Raw genomic sequence first — 24,187 nt, forward strand, 5'->3', positions numbered from 1 at the left:
TGATGGAGCTGGAGATCCGCCTGGCTTCAATGCAGGGATTATCGATCCTACACACTCCTCCTGAGACGTGCCAGTTAATTTGACCCTGCAATTGACAAGGAGAGAAAGCTAATCAGTAATTTAAGGCAGAACATGCCGGTGTTGCCAGACAGTCCCGAATGTGTGGCCCTGAGAGCTGATGTGGAAGGAGATCGACTAAATAGCCGATTCCAGCATACTCATAAGAATAAATCAGTTAAAGCTCATGGAATTATGAAAGAAAAATCGGTTATCATTCAGGATGAATATCGTTATTTAGATAAATATTAGTTAATGGCAGTAGGATGTCAACACTAATCGGTTTATGCTAAGCCAATGACTGTAAGTAACCGAATCCCCTTTTTATATAAAAATTCAGCACATCATCATTTAACCATTTAATAGAGATAAATCTAATAAACATATTAGATCTCATCTATCACTATGACTAGTGGGGCATGATGCAGAATCATGCAGGCCGTAGAAACAGCAATAAATTCGACAACCCTAACTTATTACTAATATTAGTGGGGCATGAGGCAGAATTATGCAGGCCGTAATACAATAATAAGATCTTGGGGCTAACACATCTTTCAACCTATCCTTACTTCAATGGTCTCGTGACATGAACTGCATATGTGAAAACACTCGATATCAGCTAAAACAGCTGATTCAGACATAGCGCACAATTAAGGTCATGCCCTATCAGGAACAGATCTACCAAATAACAATCCTCACTCTACGGTGCTAACAGTGGGGTGTGAGGCAGAATCACACAGGCTGTGATAACGGGTCATGGAACGGTTTTCGTTAGCCGATAGATCTATTCAAGACCAGACATGCCTTAACCGCACACTATGCACGATCAAGATTGACATAAAACAGCCGATAAAACATAACTCATCATTTAAGGTGCAGATTAGATCAGTTTAGATTAATAAACGATGGGTTAAACAGGATATAAGGCCGATCTAGATCCATCCCAATCGGGCGAAGTGATATTGCTGTAATTAAATAAATAATGAAAGCAATAAGCAATATTGATAACTTAATGAATCTATCCGAAGGACGCCACCCTTAGATAGAGCCAATAACTTGACCTTAATCTAGTTCGAGTAGTGGAGGTCGACCGGATCGATGCAATCGTACTTGAACTAGACAAGAGTCGATAACTAGCTTATACCAGAGTCACAGTGGAGGTCGATCTGATCGATGCAGCCATACGAACAGAAGTATAAGCCATGACGGTACTTATAGACAAGTCGGAGGTCGGCCGGACCGATGCAGCCCTGCTCACTGAAGAACTCATCGAGATCTACTCTACTCCTACTCCTAAGGGGTGGCCGGAGCCAAAAATAGTAAGTAACTTGTATTTAATTGATTGTGTGTTTTTACAATAGCCGGGGTCCAATATTTATACCTGGAGCCTAAACATGAATCCTATTCGAGCAAGACTCATTACAATCTTCGGCATAGAAGAAAACATTCCAAATTTAAGATAACTTGGACCCTAATCTTTTCCTTTTTATAGAGTCTGATATGTAGTTTCCTGGCGCCAACCATAGCTCATCATCGTTATCTGCTGACGTCATCCAAAGAGATTCAATTCTAGAGTCGTGTTTGAATCAGCTGATATCGATCTCTATGCAATCGATTCCTTGATTGGCATAATCTTGGAAGCCTTTGAATTCCCGCGTTCTTCTCCCAAATTTTGGTGTAAACACATGCCCCTCAATTTTGGGATAAAAGTAATTTTATTTTAAAATTCCTATTTATCCGTTTACCACACCGCAACCGTTCTATTATGAGATATACGCATGATTCCTAACTTCCTAGCCCAAGTTTTATATAATATCCCAACAGTACCTCTTTCCAACTCACTCGGCCTGTTTGCTTTTCCCCTTTTCCTTGAGCAAATCTTAATATCGACGCCGTCATCGCCAAGGCCTCAAACCCTAGCAAATCCTCTATTCTATCAAGCGTTATTCAAGCATTCTTCGTCAGATTCAAATCTACTTCGGACTTTAATGGCGACCAGTCGACCACGTCCCTGAGGTATGCCTCTCAAGTTTCCCATTCTCCAAGTACCGGCCTGCTACCCTGTATTTCTTTTCTCCTTAATTTATTTCATCGATTTCTAGGAATGAGGAACGAAATCTTGATTCCATCAGCTGTTGCTTCCAATGTCTATTTTCTTGGGCCTATGGGTGACCCTGATCCATCTGATTTCATCCATCAAGAAACCAACCAAATCCCCTTCAAACAGTCTGTAGTGGATTCGTCCTCCTAGGAATGTCAAAACCCCCTTCAGAAACTAGCCTTAAAATGCCCAAGGGGTGGAGAAATTGGTTTTGTAGGGTATCCGAGAAAAAGGACGGAGATTGGGATGTGTATGATTTGCATCAATGTTTGACACTCTCATTGTCCGGGATGGAGAGGAATAATTCACTCTTGATTTGCGCATCTTACTTCTAGTCCAATGCTCTGAATGTTTTCGTCTTTGGTCACGGCCCGATGATCATTACCCTGGCCAATGTTTACATGTTGACTAGCCTTAGAATAACTGGATCAATGCAGCCTTATGAATACTTGAGTGCTGGTTCCAAAAAATTAGCCAAAATATCAGACTGCTTAGGATGGGCAAGTTATATTCTGAACCATATTGGAGACGAATCAACTATCAGTGAGAGGGATTACGTGGCGTTTCTGAATATGTGGTTGGAGAGATTCATCTTTTGTGGGTCATCTTGTGGTCCGACTAACAATCATAAGCTCATGGTAGAGCACCTGACAGTAGGCAAGGATATCCATCTTGGAAAGTATCTGCTAGGGGCTGCTTATCATCTGATGTACCAAGTAGCTACCCAGTTACTGAAGAACGAACCGGTGCGCACCATCAGTGGCCCTTGGTGGTTGATACAACTATGGCTTAACCTGTACATGCATAAGATTGTAAGACCTAATCTCAGAAGCTTGAGTTTCTCTTCTTCCAACTTTGATGATGAATATAGAGGCGAGGAAGGAAGAACTCGTCAGTGCATGGGCTATGGTGAGGCTGCATCGGCCATATCAATTGATATTGACATTGGCCATCTCTTCAAAAAGTTTTATAGAGGGTTTGATGCAGACACCCTGACTTGGCTATCATACGAAGAAGATGAGAACAATGAGCTGATCTTTCCATTCAGATTTTGATTTGAATCAGGCTGTTCGGGTGAGACGGCAGCTGCAATCTTTAACTCCTTCATCAAGCCCTGCGTTCTTCCAGCCGAATTCCGTCATGGTCATGGCAAAATGGCCACATGCTCCTTCCTTCTAGGCAACCTTCCAACTTATGAGTTCTACAATCCATCCTTCGTAGCTTGCCAGTTTGGTTTTGGTCAACTTTCCCCCTCAATTGTTCTTCAAAGACATACTGAAGCCAAGAGATGATATCATGAGGTGATGGAAGCCTCCAGAGTCTTTCAATTGGGATCAGATCTCCCTTTCCTTTACAAGCACGACTAGACCAGAGTCAGCCTCTCTTCCATTCTCTTTGACTCCTGGTGGCAAGAATGACACTCCCATCTTTTCTGTGGATTGATCCATCCTTTGTGCATAGCTCTAGACGAGGAATTTGCTTCTGACAGAGAGGTAACTTATCATCTCTTTCTTAGGAAACTATTCAATGAATCTTCTCGCTAACTATTTTAGCTGATCTTTTTAGGACGCTAATTCAATCCTCTAGGCTTAGATTGGAATGGGGCACCCTATAGATTATCAGCCACCATGTCTAGTCTCAAGAATAGGATCGACCGCACCTTCATTGAAGAAATTGATGAAAACTCATGCTGCTCCCACGATTGTGACTTATCAATCTTCAAAACACAAGGCGGTCCAAGGGACGACCCAGAAAGCCATTACTAGAGAGAGACTCCATAGGATGAGACCATCAGCTGCTCAGGTAAACAATTCATATTCTTCTCGAACTGATATTCAACTTCTAATCCCGTTCCTTCATAGTTATCGAGCATTGTGTCCTAATCTGCTCTGGGTGTGGAGCTGCTATCTCAGGCATTTGGTTTAGCACCAACTGAACCTTCATCGGCTGATCCTTAAGAGGAGTCGATTTGGTTGAAATAACCAATGCTTCCATGACAACAGAAAATGTGAGTTTTATCCTTAATGCTCGTCAGAGTATTTTCTTTAACTTCTTGATTTACTCAGTCCTTCACCTGACTCTTTACCATGCCAGATACTTTTTGAAAAAACACCCGTGCGAGAGCAGGAGCCTAATAGTCCACTTAATGATCCTATCGGCGTTGAGGGTGATTATGTTGCCATCGACACCCAGACTATTGATTTTCTGGTTCGGCATACAACTAATGGTAAGGAAGTTACATGTTCCTTTTATCCTTCTGTAATAATCATGAACTAAAATTTTCCTTGATATTGCAGATACCAACGCTGAAAGCTTAGAGCCGATTCAACCAGATGTTACTAGTGCATCATCGGCTCCTCCTCCTCTTCAGATAGAGGCTACTACAGAGAAGGTACTGTAGTCCTTTTCACCATCTATTCTGCTATGAACTAATTCAAACCTCCTAACCAAGATTTTCTTATATATAGGCACTCAACCTTCCAGCCCTGAGGTACTCTTTCAATCTTGAGGAGTATCTTGAAGATGAAATCAGCTCGTCAGCTGCCTCCTCTAAGGAAGCTCTGTCAGAAGAGACCAGAAATCAGCTAAGAGACAAATTATCTATGTTTGAGAAGAATATAGCCGATTTGGTCCAAGACACCAATTCAATGCGGAGAGTCTTCTTGGCTATTAAGGGTAATTCATCCCCAGTTCTCTCTAGAGTTTTGTCGCCTTTATCCATTTTTGAAGATCAGACCCTGAAGGTGAAAAAGGCTCAGAGAAATCTGTTCGACCATGAAACTTTATTGGCCAAGGGGAATTCTAATAGGCACGAGGCCAAAGAGCTGACACAACTAATTGATCATTTGAAGAACTCCTCCCTCAGCATCAACCCATAGTTATCTCAATTGGAAGTCAAGCGTGCAGAACTTGAGAGGGAGCTAGAAAATGTGAAGGCTGCCATTGATCGTCATAAGTCCATCCTAGCTCAAATACCTGATGCCATCCAAGAAAAGAAATAGGAACTGTTGGCCAATGTTAGGGAAGGTAGAGCCATCTAGAGTAGCCTCGAGAACATTCCTGGATCAGCCGAAGAAGATAAGCAACAGATCATAGAAGTTGATGCTATCCGGCTAGAAGTGTTAAAAGCAATCCAGGATGTTCTAGACTTGTAATTCGTATATCAACATATGTCTCGCATAGAATCAATGACCATCCTACTTTCTGTTGCCTCGTTGTACTCCATGTTTCAGCTAGAGAGCTGATTTGAAAATAGCCGATTCCAGACTCCCGATCTTAATCCAATTAGGTCTGAAAACACGACCTTTATTAATAAGAGAACCCCTCGATCTTCTGTCCTTAGTCACCCAATGCTGTATTCTCTTCAGTATTAGTGAGGTGGTGCTTCGTCTTCTATTAATTGTGGTTACCTTTTGCACGTCCTGGGGCATCCACCTCTTCGCTCTGTGGCTTCAAATACCAGCCAAAGGCTTTGACCTCGAACACATCTATACTCGCAACTGCTCCTATTCCTTTGCACTTCTCTGCCCTCGCAAAACTCTGTAGTGGCTTTCTCCCTTCTTGTAGATCCGATCAACTTTATGGCCGGCGAGGACAACCACGACAAATGTGCGGCGGAGGAGGTCCCGGAGGAGAATATGCCGGTGAACCTGTGCCTATGGCGTATGAGGTGAGATTGATATCTTCTATTTGTGATGATGAACTATTTTGATTTGTCTATAGATTTGTTTTGAATGACAGTCTTCGTCCTCTTCCCAGGCCCGGTGAGCCCTCTGACGCAACATCTTCTGCGCCAGCCTCGTCGTCGGATTCTTCCGACTCCTACAATGGCGACAACGCCTGGCGTTTCTCCGAGAGTGGAGGGTGGCTCAGAACCGCTATTCTAAGGCAACTCAGGAATATGGCCAGCTCGAGATCTACCTCGGGGTCTCTTAGGCTGCTCTTCATGCGGTCGAGGAGGAGGCCTACGCTGTTTGAGCGTAGTTGGCCGAGTCTGACGCCGTGGTGTCGGGTAAGACGAACTTCAGAAACGCCTCTATTCTGATTTCCACTATCTTTATCTTGATAGTTCTTCTATTTTCTGTGATCGTTAGCCCTGACAGTGTAGTTGGAATCCCTCCAACTGGCGGTGAACATGGCCACAGATGTTGTTAACGCTAGGGGCTCCCTTATCAATGCTCGCCTCCATGACATTCCAACCCGCGTTCAGGAGATCGCCCTCCACGGTGTTTGTCATGACGCGTCGGTGGCGCTGATCGTGGCCCAAATCCATACCGGGTACGAGCTCCATGCCATGGAGACTGATTTCCCAATGGGCGATGGCCCCGAGGAGCATGAGGATCTGCTCAAAGAGTTTGTTGTCATGGCCAAGGCCATTGTGGACATCCCATCTGCGGATGTGGTGAACAAGGTCTTTGATTAGTTTGTACTTAGGATGAATTAATGAACAAAGTCTCTTGCTCTTCTATGAACGTGTCTCAGTGCAATGCTCTTGTATATGTCATGACTATCTTTGTTTTTGTTTTTTGCTCTATAGGCGATACGTATCGTATCGGCTTTCACTTCTTTAAAGATTTTTTATTTTTTGAACTAGAGATGATATATTTCTGGTACCGGCTATTAGAGCTGATGACTAAACGAATCGGGTATCAAGTGTTGATCAAATGCTAGGATAATATTCCTTCAAATATTTTTCATCGATCGCTATTGACAGGCTATACTAGAATTTTTTAGACCAACAGTTAAACGATTCGATCAATCAAAGCCTAAGCATCTCATTAAGCAAAACAAAACTTCCTTTAATAGATCTATTAACTCTGAATTGCACTTATGATTCGACTTAGCGTTCACATACGTCGGCCTAAGCCTATCTCCAGGACCAATGCTTATTCTTCCTTAATCTAATGGCCGACGTGAAGCCGTGACTATTTACTAAAACAAACTCTCAGAGCCGATTGCTTAGGATCGACTGTTGGCTTTCATTACTGATTTTAATGAAGCCTCTTCCCATAACTTGCCAGAAAAGCATTCGAAGTCTGCTAGCTCCCAAAAGACTGGATCAGCTATTGCGATACTCATAGACTCATCAGCATGAACCAGTTCGACATCATCTCCATGCCATTGAATCAAACACTGATGCATGGTTGATGGCACACAACAGTTTGCATGAATCCAATCACGACCAAGGAGTAAACTGTATGACCCTTTTCCATCGATGATGAAGAATGTGGTGAGCAGAGTCTTACTTCTGATTATCAGTTCGACGTTCATTGCCCCCTGGGTCTTAGACGCTATTACCTCCAAAGTCCTTAAGCATCATAGTCGGTTTCAATCAAATCTCCTGGTCCCTTGCCAAGTTTATGAAAAGTGGTGTAAGGCATGAGATTGACAGAAGCACCTCTATCCACCAACATCTTGTTCATCGGCTTCCCATCAACAAAACCTTTTACATATAAAGCCTTTAAGTGCCGATGCTTGACTGGTTTATCAAATATTGTCTGCTGTATAACTGTCAACTTGGCAACTATCTCCTCATACTTTGATTCATCAAAATCTAAGTAAACCTTCTTGATCTGCTGGAGCTCTAAACTCTGATGGCAACAGAAAAGGCCATTTGAATATTAGCCGATGGTTGTCTTCTATCGGCTGTTTGCTTAGCACGCCATACTTGAGGTTTATCGAATGCCTGAGCCTGTTCCAACTCTCTATTCCTTAGGCATTACACTCTTCTCTTCTGGCTTCTTGTTAAATCTCCTGGACACCATTGGCCTTCCTACCAAACACATTCTTCTTCATTACTTTCATAATTAGTCCAGTTTTGATCAATAACTCGTTTTCCAAGCCGATCATGGACACTTCCATTTTAAGCGCCAATCCATGTTATTATGATGATACGTATCTTGAGTATGGATAGACCGACGGTTGTCTTAAGATTGCCTAAACTCCCAATATTGATAGCTACACTCTAGACAATTATTTCTAGTAGGCAATTTCAAACCTTTGTTCCAGCAATGTCTGAAGAAAGGATAATTCCAATGTGATTCAGCTTGCTTTCTTTCATACCTCTCTTTTTCCTGTTGACGCTAGTATTCTTGCTATTCTAACCAACACTGATAATCTTTTTCCTTCTAGCGCTGCCATTTATTGAACAGAATTCGAGATATAACCCACGGTTTTGTCGCTCCATGTTTTGACGTTTCTCTCTGCTCATATCGGCTCTTTTGCTTGTCGCGACGTCTTTTAATTTCTCTGTATTCGTCAGCCGATATTTGCATCTAGGGATCGACTGTTCTAGTTTCTCTTGATTTGGTTGATGTCAGGACCTTAGTCTTTCCTTTGAGCAGCCTAGCATCGACCATGTTTTGATCTCCTGGGAAAGGATTATCATCAACTTTCATCTTCCGAGGCGTATCAAATTTGAGCCTCCCTTGCTGAATAGCCCTCTGTATATGCTGCCGGAAAACTCTACATTCATTAGTAGAATGAGACAGTAGCATTGTGAAACTTGTAGAACTTCTTATTTTTCAACTGATTAGGGGGCAACATAACATGATTATCGGGCAACTTGATCTGTCCCTTCTCAAGCAAGAAATCGAAGAGCTTGTCTGATTTTGTGACGTCAAAGTCATAGCTCTCCTCGACTCCTCTTCCCCAAGGATTTGGCACCATTACTGTCTTTTTGCCCCAATTCCATTCAGCCGCTGGCAACCTCTTCTTCTTCATCTTCATAGCTGTCATCGACTGAATATGGATTATAAGCTTCGGCCATTGCAGTACTTTTCTAGAATCGGGTATCTCTGCGCATACTCTGGAATTGGCTATTGAGCGCTGCCACTCGTTGAGCCAATTGACCCAAGTTGTCAAATTCTTGTCCTAGCAGCTTTTCTTTCCATGTTGGCAGCATCCCTTGAACGGCCAAAGCAGCTAGCTGATCATCAGTCCAAGTTTAATGAGAAGCACAAATTTCTAGTCTCTCGGAACCTCTGAAGAAACTCAGTGTCCTGATTCATTAGTTTTCTACCTTATAGTTGTCAAATCAGTAATCTTCTTTTCTCCAGTCCTAGTATAAAAATATGTATGAAATTTCTTCTCTAGGTCAGCCTCAATTGGCAATGGAGTTGTCTGGCAATGATGAAAACCAAGTGAAGGCTGGCCCTGACAGTGGACAGGGAGATGAAACGAACTCGATGGGCCTCTTCAACGATGTCTCAGCCCAATTGTGTAAGATACCGAATTGATATGTTCTATTGTGCTTGTGATGTCTTGGCCAGTGAACTTAGCAAACTCTAGGAGCCTGTAATTTGTAGGAAGAGCTGACCAAATCGTACCATTCTAGATATGGGCGTTTGTACGAGAAGGTCAGCCCTTTTGGCTTTAGACCGAACTGATTCTTCATCATCTCGGTCACTCTTCAGCAACAACTCATCGACATTTGAATTTAGATTTCTCTGCACCTTGCTAACCCAACTGCGGATTGAAATCTCATGTGCCTTGATACCCTAGATTCAGAATCATATGAAGGGTGTTATAATTTGTGCCATAATGATACCCCTATGTGGAATCTCTATCTGTTGGGTCCTTTTCTGGTTTGCTGCTTGAAGTCTCTGGTTATAAACATTAGGATCTATATCTCTACGGATCTTTTGAATTGATGGTGCTATTTTTTAAGCCGACGATGGTATGTGGCCTGATGTGCCAAAATTAATCATCTAGTTCCACCTTGCCCCACCGGCTGTTGCACATGCTGCACTAACGATCCAGGATTATACTATATCTGATTTGTAGTAGCACCTTGAGCTTACTCAGATGAACTCTAAACTGTCTAGACATCATCATTACTAGTTGGTGCTGCTTCTTGACGGCTGGTACCGGTTTGATTAGTCTCTTGAGTCGATGGATGTGGAATGTTGTAATATGCTGGTCCAACCTGATCAACTGGAAACCTATGAAACACCTCTTCCATGGTGTTGTGGAATGTGTTTAAGAAAATTTTATTATGGTTTGATATGGCATCATAAACAGATTTGTTTATAGCTTTCGTGAAGAAACGCCTATCTTCAGTCTCATCTGCATCTGTCTGCCCATGCAACAGAACTCTGGGTAGTGGATATTTATGAACAATTGTATTGTCATGTGTTTTGGTGTAGGACAACAAATATTTATTCTGAAATTCTTCTATAGCTTTGCTGATGACATCTTTATCTCCATCAGGTAGGTCTTTATAAGGTACTATAAGGATGTCGTTGTTGTTGTAAGCCGCCATGACGATTATGGGGTCCCACCGGGCATGGCAGAACATGTGTCGGCACGGAAATTTATCTTGTGCCGAGGCACACGAGCAAGGCGGAAGGGTCTACTCGATGGAGCTGGAGATCCGCCTGGCTTCAACATAGGGATTATCGATCCTACGCAATCCTCTCGAGACGTGCAAGTCAATATGACCCTACAATTGACAAGAAGAGAAAGTTAATCAGTAATTTAAGGTGGAGCATACCGGTGTTGCCAGATAGTCCCGAATGTGCGGCCCTGAGAGCCGATGTGGAAGGAGATTGACTAAATAGCCAATTCCAGCATACTCATAAGAATAAATCAGTTAAAGCTCATAGAATTATGGAAGAAAAATTGGTTATCATTTAGGATGAATATCGTTATTTAGACAAATATTAGTCAATGGCAGTAGAATGTCAACACTAATAAGTTTATGCTAAGCCAATGACTGCAAGTAACTGAATCCCCTTTTTATATAAAAATTCAGTCCATCATCATTTAACCATTTAATAGAGATAAATCTAATGAACATATTAGATCTCATCTATCGCTATGACCAGTGGGGCATGAGGCAGAATCATGTAGGCCGTAGAAACAACAATAAATTCGATGACCCTAACTTATTACTAATATCAGTAGGGCATGAGGCAGAATCATGCAGGCCGTAATATAATAATAAGATCATGGGGCTAACTCATCTTTCTACCTATCCTTACTTCAACGGTCTCATGACGTGAACTGCTATGTGAAAATACTCGATATCGGCTAAAAAGCCAATTCAGGCATAGAGCACAATTAAGGTCATGCCCTATCAGGAATAGATCTATCAAATAACGATCCTCACTCCATGGTGCTAACAGTGGGTTGTGAGGCAGAATCACACAGGCCGTAATAACGGCACATGGAACGGTTTTCGTTAGCCGATAGATCTATTCAAGACCAGATATGCCTTAACCGCACATTATGCATGATCAAGATTGACATAAAATAGCCAATAAAACATAACTCATCGTTTAATTGCATATTAGATCAGTTTAGATTAATAAACGATGGGTTAAACAGGATATAAGGCCGATCTAGATCAATCCAAATTGGGCGAAGTGATATTGCTGTAATTAAATAAATAATGAAAGCAATAAGTAATATCGGTAACTTAAGAATCTATCCGAAGGACGCCACCCTTAGATAGAGCCGATTACTTGACCTTAATCTAGCTCGAGCAGTGGAGGTCGACCAGATCGATGCAGCCGTACTTAACTAGACAAGAGTCGATAACTAGCTTATACCAGAGTCGCAGTGGAGGTCGACCGGATCGATGCAACCGTATGAACAGAAGTATAAGCCATGACACTACTTATAGACAAGCCGGAGGTCGGCCAGACCGATGCAGCCCTGCTCGCTGAAGAACTCGCCGAGATCTACTCTACTCCTACTCCTAAAGGGTGGCCGGAGCAAAAAAAAAGTAAGTAACTTGTATTTGATTGATTGTGTTTTTTTACAATAGTCGGGGTCCAATATTTATACCCGGAACCTAAACATGAATCATATTCGAGCACGACTCATTACAATCTTTGACATAGAAGAAAACATTTCTAATTTAAGATAACTTGGACCCTAATCTTTTCCTTTTTGTAGAGTCCAATATGTAGTTTCCTGGAGCCAACCGTAGCTCATCATCGTTATCTGCTGACGTCATCTAAAGAGATCCGATTCTAGAGTCGTATCTGAATCAGCTGACATCGATCTCTATGCAATCGATTCCTTGATTGGCATAATCTTGGAAGTCTTCAAATTCCCGCGTTCTTCTCCTAAATTTTTGGTGTAAACACTTCCCTAGCGGAGTCGCCAAAAAGTGTGTTGACGTTGAAAGTGGTCCGAATCACACACTAGCAGGGCCTTGGACACCCGGGACGCTACGGACCGGAGAACACAGCGAGGATGTCACTCTTTCGTGGTGAAAAACGGAGAGGTTTACAAGCAAACCACCAAAGTATAACCAACGTGCTTGCGTGACGAAGAACCAGCTAGTTTTCAGGCAAACTAGCAAAGAAACTATCGAAGCTCTCGCCCGGGAGAGACCTCATCATGGCAAGGATATCGCCGGGTTGCCCTAGGTTGGCCGGCAAGCCTAGAGCGCCATCCTTGTTCGTTGAATCAAGGGATGAACAACATGGGGGTTGGAGAAGAGGGTAAAAGGGTTGGAGTAGAGGGAGTAGATTGATTTTGTTTGTCGATTGGATAGATGGGAACTCAATCGGCCATGATCCTCTCATATATATAGAGGGGGTGGTCTTATCCCAGTAGGAAACTTCTCTAAGTCTTATTTTCTAAGTTTTTCACGAGTTTGGAACAGTTTAGATCGGAATTAAAAAGGTCAGATCCGATCAAGGTTTTTTGTTAGGTCTGTCGGAAGTCCCGACTCGGGTCGGAACTCCTGACTCGTGTTGGAAATCCCGACCTTTGTCAGAACTCCTGACGTGGGAATAGCCCCGGACACCCGAGCAGGTTTCTTCAGGCTTTCTAGAAGTCCCGATACCTGTTGGAACTTTCGATAGTTGGAAGTCCCGATTTGGGTCAGAACTCCCGACAACGGAGCATCTTTCCAGGGGTATAACTCCTTCATCCGGACTCCGAATTAAACGTTCCACATATGTTTTTTGACCTTCTCGACGAGAGGAACGCAATGGTGAAGTTCGTTCCACATTTGGACAACTTCATAAAATGGATAATTTTGGTTGTCAACAGTATATATACACATATACACTCATCTGCTGTATGCCTGTATACGAGAGCCGAGCCTTAGACAAAATCCTAAATTCGCCACTGCATGATTTATGGCTTCTTTAGCCCCGGCTCCTCCATTACTTCAGCGTGAAGCTGAAGCCCGAAAGAATCCAACCAGGACCTAAGGAATTTATCAGCGAGACCTAAGGAACTTATCAGCCTAGGAATGGAATTTATCAGCGAGACCTAAGGAACTTATCAGCCTAGGAATGGAACGAAAGTAAGAACGACAATAATAACACTACCAATGGCCATATCGAACAAGGAATTCATAGATCTCATAGAATCGCTCTCTCTATTCCCTAATAAAGCCTGCGCTTTCGCCTGTACAAAGTTCCAAAATTCCCAGTGACATTCACCACCGGGTCCTCTCAAAGTGCCCCACGCCACGCCTCACACAGGAATAACCCAACAACCGCCCCCATGCCTCAAAATGCTGAGGAAACTGAAGAGAAGAAGAAAAAGAAAGAACAAGAGATCGCATCCTAGTCAGCTAATCTATATCATATATCCCTTGCTGCTTACTGTATCGCCAATTCACTTGCTGCCGGCTTATATGCAGCTAGCTCCCATACGCAGCAGCAGCAGCATCCTGGGTCCGAGGGAGTATGCCCTGGCCCGGCCCCAGGATGCGTAGCGGGTCGAACCGGGCCTTGCGCTCCACGAACCGCTCCCACCGCTGGCCGAAGTGCTGGTGCCAGCCGGACGGGGTCGGGTGGTGACTCAGGTACTGCTTCGCGCCGAGGCGTGCTCCCGCGGTGTCGGCGATCCGGCGGTGGCGGAGGAGAAGCTCTTGGAGGCAGTGGTGGGAGCAGCCATCTTCAGGGTCAGGGTTCGCAGACCGGAGGATGCCAACCACGTACATCGCCCGGTCCGTGGACCCGGAAACCATTGAGGTGTTGGTGTCCCACCTGTCCCAAAATAAGAAGACAGACAACAACGATTTTTAAACCTTGATAATATAATGGAATAGTACTTATTAAGACCTACTGATGAGACATCATGAATGAATTTAAAACAGGAGCAGAAAATCATATATGTAGCTGACTTTCTGCAGTTCAGTGTATTCTGACTCGAGAGACTTTTGTTTTAGTGGTTTCTAGAAAGAAATCAGAAGTCTCCGTTAGGCCTATAAACTATACTAGTCCAGTGCGGTGAACATGGATCTTTAGGTCACGATTTTGATCTTTTGTTAAAGCTCAATCAGTTCAGAGTTGACAATGGGATGCAATCTAGCACATATATATTTAAACCCCTTTTGCATGCATGTAAACTATTCTAAATTTATTCGGAGGATATGAACTGAACATATATATCTACCATCTGAGGTCAATGAATGAAATCATGTAACATTTGTTTCCCATACCCAACCACTGCCTTTAGAAATGTGAGCAACGTTTTGCATCTTCCCAATTGAATAACATGTGCTAAGTCAAATATAAGTTTATGATGCTCCATCTGGACACATGTAACTATTTATCGCGCAATGGAATAAGCAAACTTATCTTCACATATATAAACAATACGCACACAAAAAATACTTTTAATATGGAAATAAAAAAAATCAAGATTCCAAAGATGAGCTACTATGTTTTATAATTTCCCTGTTGCTAGTTTGCTACCGTATAGTTCAAGGTTTCACTAAATAAAAAAAATAGATGCTACTGATTGAGTTCAGCTATAGTTTTAGTTGAATCATACAATGCTGATGACAGATGAGATTCTATTTATTTGAGGGACCACAAGTAAAAACATGATACAAAACCATTCGTAGCAATCAACAAGTATGAAGTCACTGTAGCAGTGGACTTTGTAACAAAAATGTTGTGGACACAACTCTCCAACAAAAAGGTACCAAGCGGCAATAAACCAGCTGCTCTCATATATATTCTCAGTCTTTCGTCAAATGTGTGCTGGAAGCAAGGCTGTAGCATATCTGCTGCACTGCACTGCAAGCCTCTACTACACCCACCCCACAACAAAGGAATGCTGATGAATACTAGCGGCTTTAGATCTTAAGTGGGGCAGGCTTCATTTATGAAACTATGTTCTCTTCATGAGAACTTTAGAACACCCTTAACAATAGAGCTAAACTACTATAACCTCTGTCTTAAAATAAATCAATTTTTCAAACTATCCTAAGTTTGACCAGCTTTTAGGAAAGAGTAACATCGTTAATAATATCAAACAAATATATTATAAAAATATATTTTATTTATACACCTAGTGATACTAATTTAGTGTCATAAACATTTATGCCTTTTTCTATACATTTATTTAAAATTCAGAATATTTTAACTTAAGGAAACTCTAGAACTTAATTTATTTTCGAACAGAGGTATACCTATTTGAGTGCCGATTCATTGTGTATCCCACGTGTAAGAATTTTCTTCATTCAATGTTTTTTGTTTTGTTGCTCACTCTCCCAGTCTCCGTCCTACTCCCAGCTTCTATATGATGTGGGTCCCATGAGCGCCATTGGAAGCATGCAAGACAAGCTACAAATCACTCGCTAGCGTTTTACGTTTCAACTTTTGTATACACGCTCGCTCACCTCCGCGTCAGAGGTAAGCCGGTGACGTTGACACCCGTTGGCCCTGCTCTCAGCAGAGCTGAATACAGAAGGCAAATAATAATTGACCCATAGAAGAAAGAATAGAAGACCACGAAGACGGTGCCTCCGCACTGAAATATGTCTTGTCTATTGCTGGTCATAGAAAAATACACCAACATGCTAAGCAAAACGGATTATCCCTAATGCATGATGAGTCCACACTGATCACTTTTCTCGCCACTGCATCATCTAAAATAGCCTGTCACTACTGTAGCACAAGGAGGCAACTTGCTGGATAATGCAAAGAAATGCTTGTCCAAGGACTTCTTGGAAGCTAATGAAGTGAGCATGAAAGAGGGATTAATAAAACAGATACCTTTTTTTTTCCTTTGCAAATAATGCTTTCAGGAAAGCCGAAAGTAGGCGTATCTTCATGGATGCACTATATATAACTTACCTGTCTCTGAGGAGTGGGTAGATGAGGGTTACCTGTCTCTGAGGAATGGGTAGATGAGGATGAGGCCCTCAATGCTGTCCGGCGAAATTTTGTCCATGAGCAGATCCCTGAAGTCAGCGGATTTTTTTTTTAATTTTAACCCTTTTTTAATATAATTTTAAATCTTTTTTAAAACTAACACTTTTGGCCGTGCCAATTGTCCTGGCGCGGCCAAATGCATGTGCCGCGCCATGCATGGTGGCGCGGCACAGGGCTGGCGGGTCTTGCCGCGCCACCGACCCTGGCGCGGCAGTGCCGCGCCCTGGTGTGTGGCGCGGCTGGACCAAACATACCGCACGAGCAGCCACACCACCTGGCCGCTGCGCCAGGTAGAATCGAAACGCGTCGCGTCCGTATTTTGTTGAGTTTTTTTTTCACGACCGAATAGAGAATTTGATAAGCCAATATGATTAGTTTTTCGTCTTTCATAATACAGTTATGCACCTTTTTAACTAATCAATTACGAAAAATTGCCACCGGTGTACAGATACGCCGGGACTGTCGGTTCCCGAACGCAGGGTACTGAATCTCGCCGGCAGTGCTGCAGCGACTCAAAGAAACGAATAAGAAGCAAGTTGACAAGCTGCCACATAACATATTCATTGTTTTGACATAAGTTTGACATAACATAACCAAATAACCCCGCAAGTTTCGGATGCCAATATTCGTTTGACCTAAACAAACTAAGACCCAGGAGTGTAAGGATCCCTCGGAAGCCTCTGTCTCTTCGGATTTGTTGGCAACACATTGGGAGTGTAGCCAACATCGGTATGGTCGCGTCGACGGTGCGTACGGCTCGTACCCTGCAGGTATATGATACGCGCGATTACTTATAAATCTTTATGATCGTTAGTTCATGGAGCCTACGTATTGAAACAAACTATCTTTGTTAGTACCTGTGAGGCTCCTTGGGTGCCAAACGGGGCACCACCTAGCTGAGACATGCCGATCTCGTTCTGCGGCCATTCGTCCCATTGGCCGTGCTGTCCGCGGAAGCCTGGGGGTTCGTCGTCGTCGTCATCGTCCTCCTCCTCGTCCTCGGTTGCAGGGTCCTTCCCAGCGCTATGATGTGGTGGTGTACGCACCGCGGAAGTGGCACCCTGCGTCATCGACTGAGAAGAGCCGGCTGGTGTCCTCAAAGAGGCTGAAGACGTGCCACCCGACCGCGCGGGGAGTGGCGGTTCCTCATAAGGAGTGTCCATGCAACTCAACTTCTGAGCTAGCTTCCTGCAGCTCTTCTTCACCTTCTGCATAAATAGACGTTAAAGTTAGTTCATTACCTAAACGCATATGCAATAAAGAAATATTTTCGAAACGGACAAGTTTATGTTTACCTCCACAAAAGCCGCGAGAACGCCTAGCCCCTGCCCTCTAGACTCGTGAAGCCAGAACACTGTTTCATTGGACAGCCTTGACAATTGTGTCGCATAGGTACAGAAACGCGGTTGGACAGTTTTAGTACACATACTTAATACCAAAAGGATAACAAATTGTACCATTCAAGTATCTTACCACGTATCTTTAAAGCGGAGCTCTCTGTAGCTGTGTGTCCTCCCTAGTGGTAACGTCGTACACATCTTCGATGACATCTTCCTCTAAGTCCTCGTCAATCGCCACGTCAGTATACGGGGGCTTGATATGTGTCCTCGTAGACCTGTGAAGCCACCGCAGGTACTCGTCGAATGTGTGCTGGTCGTGTGGAGGACCCTCAAGGACCGCATGTGGTACCCTGGTCTGCCACAAATGGATGTATGAGCTGTGTGTCACACGCCAATCCTTAGTCTTGTACCTCTTCCTGCGGTTAAACCTGCAACAAAACGATGTTAGTTGTACCAAACACAGCTCTGAATTGTAGCATTGTTATTAATCGATAATGCACCCGTGCAATTCTTGATTGGTGGAGTAAAGCGGTGGTGGGCACCATGTCATTCTTTCAAACTGTCTGCAGACTCGGATGGGCAAGTGAATCTTGACCATATGGAAGAAAATAAGAGGGACGTCGCAGCGATACTCGTGTGACTCGTCCCTAGTGACAGGACTTAGATAGTCCTGTAGCTCCAGAGAATCCCAAGGACACCAAAACACCTGAAATTTTATAATTGTGTTAGGTTGTGATATAGTGTACATCGAAGAAGACACTGCTACGATAGTATAGAAAGCGTAACCTGGTGCTATGTCAGGACGTCGAGACCGTCCGTATACTCCCTATACTTGCGCCACGCATTCTCTCTAACTAACTGTGCTTCCGTCCAGATATACAGAGCTGTAAGGAGTGTATCATGCCCGTTCCATTGCTGCATTGAATACGATAACGAATTAGCAACAAATAATCTCATCATATCTAACTGCCTGAAAGAATATAATGAACCGAAGTACTTACCGATAAACCATTATTAAGGGGCCTCCCAACGGGCAATCGTTCCCAACTCCAAACCTGGAGTAGGTAGGAGCAACCCCCAAGGTTCGCATGTCCTGAGGTGCGACGGCAGGCAACGCATAGCTATGTTCTCCCACGACTGGCGAAGTATGTCAAGGAAGATCCAGCTGATGGTGTTGCCCGAGGCATCTGGAAAGAGGAAAGCACCAAGAAAGTGCCAGAGCCACACTCGAGCGAACCTATCGATCTGTGCCACCTCAGCTTGTGGGTCCAAGTACTCAAAGCGCTCTGTGATCCAGGACGACGAAACACCGGAACTTTTCCTGTAATTGATCAAAGAAAATGAGACCCGATGCCAGCTGTAAAGCAATGCAAGTATTAAATAGGCTTGAATTACTCCCTTATTTTTCTTGGAAGCATCGTCGTCCGGTGGAATAAAACCAGTAAACTGAGCCACCAGCTCCCTCCAGTGATCGTTGTCAACTATCCCTGTCACTGGAAGTCCCCCCAACTGAAGGCCTAAAATAGCCTTCACGTCCTGCAACGTCAAGGTCATCTCGCCACAAGGTAGGTGGAACGTGTGGGTCTCATGCCTCCACCTGTTATAAGAATAGAACGACTGTTAGTTGCCTCTAATTTGTTACAAGAAAGTTTACGTACAAAGAATGCACTCGCACCTGTCTACAGCTGCAATAAGTAGTGCTGGGTTAAGGGGCGGAAGACCTTGGTTGACAACACGGACAAGTTTGAGGAAGCCGGCACGCCGTATGTACGGCGTATAACGCTCGTCCCACTGATGCGCCCTGGTGTGAGTGCGGGACCTCAAAGGAGGCAATGACACCTCTGCGTCGTTGTCACTCAAGATGTGTGCTCGGTACTGGTCGTCGTACTCCACCTCCAGAATGGGGTACAACGGGTGCTATGTGGAAGGGGCCATCATGTTACAAATTGATAAACAAAGCGTTAGAGTATTCAAATTAACAAAATTCAAGTTAACATTAGTAAGTTCATAAATAAATCAAAAACAAATTCACTAACCTAACTAGCCTAAATCTCTAAACCCAAAATCGTAACTTTACTAGATAATAAATACATAATCAATCCATATAAAACTTTGGTCCTAAAATTACAAGTAATTTCTCCGTCTCAAAATAAATACACATCTTGCTTCTCGAGTAGTCAAATATGTTTAAGTTTGATCAAAACTTAAAAAACGGTATAAATATTTCTATCTCCTAATAAGTTTATTACGAAAGTATACTTTATGCTTAATGTAATAGTACCTATTATGTATCATAAATATTAGTACGCTATTTTATAAATTTGGTCAAAGACACTAATAGTCAATGAAAATAGCCTCGATGCCCCCACATGCTCCTAAAAATGATGGCCGCTCGATGCCCCTACACCAACTCTTTTGCTTCTGTGACGGCCGCTCGAGGATTGCGAGGGCACGTGGGGTACCGTAGGGATACAAAAAATACTAACTATACTAGATAATAATAATAAAAAATATGAAATCGAGAGGTACCTTAGGAGCGGGCGGCCTTGACGCGCCGGCGTTCGTGGCGCGGCCGGCTAGGGCGCTGCGCATGGTGCACATTAGTGTTCTTGTGCTGGTAATCATGGACTGCAAACTCTATGCAGTAGTAGATCTTAGGGCTGTTCTTGGTGCCAAAATCTGGGCTGAAGTCCACCGTAGCAGGGAAGGCGATCGAGGAGCTGTGAAGGGATTGCTCATTCAAGACGATGAAACCTTCCACGTAGTCCACCAAATCTGGAATCGACACCAGCAACTCCTGGTCCCTGGTGAAGATGCTGAAATCATCATAGAAGGCCCTCACCCACGTCACCTATATATATTTATTCAAAAGTTGTTCAGTTATAATTATAGCAGACATCAGAGTCATGACATACACAACTAATGCAATAATAATAGTAATAATACGTATGTCATACTAATTAACTAAGATGTACGGAACAGTTGTAAGACAAGGTAGGCAGCATACTTTCTGTGGAGCTTCCTGCAACAGGATCCTGGCCCTGGTTATGATGCCGAACTGGCCAAGGCCTCCCAGAACGGCATTGAACAGATCGGCGTCCTTGCTGGGTGAGCATTTCACAATCTCCCCTCGTCCTGTGAAACCCAGAGAGAGTAACAGAAGGGGGGGAAAAAACCCTACTGCCCAGCGTGGTCATTTAAGGCTACCAATTTCAGCCCCAACATTGGATTTTCCTATCATACAATATGCTGATGATACCTTGATCATCATGGAAGCCTCCGCCACACAACTCTTCTTTCTGAAAGGGATCCTACAAGCTTTCAGTGACTCAGCAAGTCTGAAGATCAATTTCCCTAAATCAATGATGGTGCCCATCAATGTGAGCAATGAAAAACTAAATCACCTTGCTAGAACCTTTGGTTGTGCAACTGGTTCTTTCCCTTTCACTAACTTAGGCCTGCCCATGGGTTTAAGCAGACCAAAAGTTGATGATTTCCTTCCTCTCATCAGTGAATGTGAAAAAAGACTGAGTTATGTCTCACCTTTCCTCAGCCAAGCTGGTAGGCTTGAACTCACTAATTCAGTCCTGACAGCCCTCCCAACTTATACAATGTGCTCAATTGCTTTGCCAAAAACAGTGATCAAACAGATCGACAAATACAGGAAATATTGTCTTTGGAGAGGTGCAGAGGAAAATACAAGGAAAATGACAAAAGCAGCCTGGCCTTTAGTCAGCTTACCAAAATGTGAAGGAGGATTAGGTGTGCTAAACCTCTAAACCCAGAATGAAGCACTACTACTTAAACATCTAGACAAATTCTTTAATAGAAAAGATCTGCCATGGGTGAACCTGATCTGGGATAAACACTACAGGAATGACAGGCTGCCAAACTCTACAGCCCCAAGAGGATCTTTCTGGTGGCGTGATATCTTGAAGCTACTGGATAAGTACAAAGGGCAAGTGTGCTGGTCTTTAATGGCAAAACATGTCTTTTCTGGGATGATGTCTGGAATGATCAAGTAAGAAGGATACAGTACCCAGAGCTCCATTCCTTTGCAAAAAACAAAAGGATAAGCCTAAGCACAGCCCATGATACAGATTATTTCCATGATCTGTTCCACTTACCATTATCAATAGAAGCTTACAATCAGATGCAAGAACTTCAGGTTGAACTATCAGATTTAACACTGGACAATGTGAATGACAGTTGGACATACATTTGGGGCTCCTCTCACTTCTCCTCCTCCAAGGCTTATAAAATTTTAACAGGCCACTCTCATATTGACCCTATCTTCAAATGGCTTTGGAAGACTTCATGTCAAAGCAAACATAAAGTATTTTTCTGGTTGGTACTCGAAGACAGACTAAGCACAAGAAGCATACTGAGAAGAAGAAGAATGCACTTAGATGATTATTACTGTGTGCTTTGTCAGCAACCTTCTGAAGAAACAATAATGCACCTCCTCTTCTACTGCCCTTTTTCCAAGGATTGTTGGGGACTGTTTAATTTTCAATATGCAGATCAACTCACAATTCCTGAAATATTTCGAGAATGGCAAATCCTTCACAATGCTAGCTTCTCACTTGACATCTTCATACTGGTCTGTTGGGCTATATGGGTGATGAGAAATGATATTATCTTCAGAAACAAAAACCCCACAGTTGCTGATTGCAAAAGGACTATCACGGTGGAATCACTCTTGCTGTTGCACAGAACAAAGGCTACAATCACCCCCAACTTAGAAGCATGGATCAACTCCAATTTGTAATTCTCTTAATTTTCTTTCTCTCCTTCTGTGTTCCCTGAAATCTCTATCCGGTGTGAGTGAGATGGCAGTGTTTTGCTCGCTGTTCCCCTGTTTTTCCCTGTAATCTTTGACACTTTGCTTTCTCTTTTATTTTCAATAAATTTGCAGTAGGAGCCTCTGGCTCCTTCTGATTCCTCAAAAAAAGAGGTTGGTCAAGAAAGACACGGCCAAAAAGGCAAACGCAAAATCTGATCCTTTTGTTTCATTCACCATGCATGTATGTGTGATGTGTCTCACCTGTGACTACCTCCAGCTGTAGAACGTTGCTGATCTGAGGCCCGTGCTTAAATGTCTGCCCGCTGATGCCAGCATTAGACAGCGTTCCGCCAACGATGAGATAGAGGTAGTCAGTCCATGACCTTGGAGCTAGCCCGAGCTTCAGGCTCTGCTCCAGGAGCTCTATCCACATAACCCCACCGCTCACATCGGCGTAGGAAACCTGTCCTTCTCCTCCTCTGTGGAATTCCATCTCGGCAGGCAAGGAGCGCATCTCCACCACAATGCCATCCAGAGCCTGAGCCTGCCCATGGATGGAGTGGCCTGCTCCCCTGGCTTCCAACGTGACCTTGCTCAGAGACAAGCCGGAGAGGAAGCTGAGAAGCATGGAGATGTCCCCTGACGACTGGGGCCTCAGCACCGCGGCCGGAGAGTGGAAGAGTATCCTGCCGAAATCGCTGGACGCGGTGGTGGTGGTGGGGAGCAGGTTCAGGGGGCCGAAGTCCATGGGGCTTTGTATGAATTTGTATGGAGAGCAGAGGGAGAGGATGAGGATGAGCAGGCTGGCTCTTGTGCTGATCATGGCAACCTCCATGGAGATGGGGTGACCAATTCCTGGAGCTGCTTCTTGCAGCAATATAGAGGTAGAGGGTGGTAAAAGCAGAGCCAGAGGGGATGCGTTTATTACCTTGTCTTATCACCACGACGTGTAGGATTGTGATGGCGGTGGGAGGAGATCAGATGATCATATTGCTTTGATCTTGCCCTTTGGGCAAAGGCGAGGGATGAAGAAAAATGAAGGCAGGGTTGAAGGAGCAGGAGAAGGCACTCACTGATCAGCCGATGATGTGGTGATTTGAGGTTTTAAAAGGGGTTTCATGTCATGAGGAGAGAAAAGGAAGCACTAAAAGACCAAAGGCAGAAGCTGTCACATACCCAAAAAAAGGCCACCATGTGATCTTCAGCCCTCTCTGTCCCTCTCCTCTCGTCCCCGTGTGACAAAGAATGCCTCTGAGGGAAGGGCAGTGGAGGGCTCTTTCTCTCTCTCTGAGAAGTGAGAAGGGGAAGCTCTGACTCTGAAGCAGGCGAGCAGCTGAAACAACCGGCGCAATATAAATTGGAGGTAGATAGAGAGGACAAGCCTGAGGCTCCCTGTCCCTGCCAAAAGACAAGGGCAAAGACAATACAGGCCACACTGGTCACTGCACTCTCTTTTCTGTTTCGGAAGAGGAACTGTCCTCAAATGGAGGTCCATGTGATCAGCTGTCTCACTCCTCTCCCTATCAACTCTCAAGTATTGAGCTCAATGGACAAAAAAAAAAAAGGGGGGGGGGGGGGGGGGGGGGGGGGGGTTTAAGTATGCATTCAATAATATCCAGTTATGACGCATCACACATATAAGAAATGAAAATGAAGCAAAATATCGTTCTCAGATTTATGAACCTGGGGAGCAAGAGGAAAGCAGAACCAACCATTTTTTTTGCTGCCTCGTTGCTCTAATCCATCTGAACAGTCTTTTAAG

The 24,187-nt window shown here is 43.7% G+C and overlaps 2 protein-coding genes across 2 annotated transcripts; both read right to left on the reverse strand.

Annotated features, from left to right (window-relative positions):
* Positions 1-13,772: 13,772 nt before the first annotated feature.
* On the reverse strand, positions 13,773-23,721 carry LOC136536613 (cytokinin dehydrogenase 3-like). The gene is made up of 5 exons (XM_066528848.1): positions 22,687-23,721; positions 20,647-20,774; positions 20,175-20,490; positions 16,254-16,362; positions 13,773-14,121 (listed from the first exon to the last, which is right to left on the reverse strand). Exons 1-5 carry the CDS (start codon positions 23,258-23,260, stop codon positions 13,773-13,775), a joined length of 1,476 nt encoding a protein of 491 aa, XP_066384945.1. The 5' UTR covers positions 23,261-23,721.
* Positions 16,852-19,525, reverse strand: LOC136538937 (uncharacterized). The gene is made up of 8 exons (XM_066530859.1): positions 19,315-19,525; positions 18,641-19,236; positions 18,426-18,554; positions 18,140-18,345; positions 17,773-18,067; positions 17,595-17,670; positions 17,157-17,507; positions 16,852-17,063 (listed from the first exon to the last, which is right to left on the reverse strand). The coding sequence occupies exons 5-8, from the start codon at positions 17,847-17,849 to the stop codon at positions 16,944-16,946; spliced, it is 624 nt and encodes a 207-aa protein (XP_066386956.1). The 5' UTR covers positions 17,850-18,067; positions 18,140-18,345; positions 18,426-18,554; positions 18,641-19,236; positions 19,315-19,525; the 3' UTR covers positions 16,852-16,943.
* Positions 23,722-24,187: the final 466 nt, after the last annotated feature.

The sequence above is a fragment of the Miscanthus floridulus genome, chromosome 2 (assembly GCF_019320115.1).
Source record: "Miscanthus floridulus cultivar M001 chromosome 2, ASM1932011v1, whole genome shotgun sequence".
Taxonomy (NCBI): Eukaryota; Viridiplantae; Streptophyta; class Magnoliopsida; order Poales; family Poaceae; genus Miscanthus; species Miscanthus floridulus.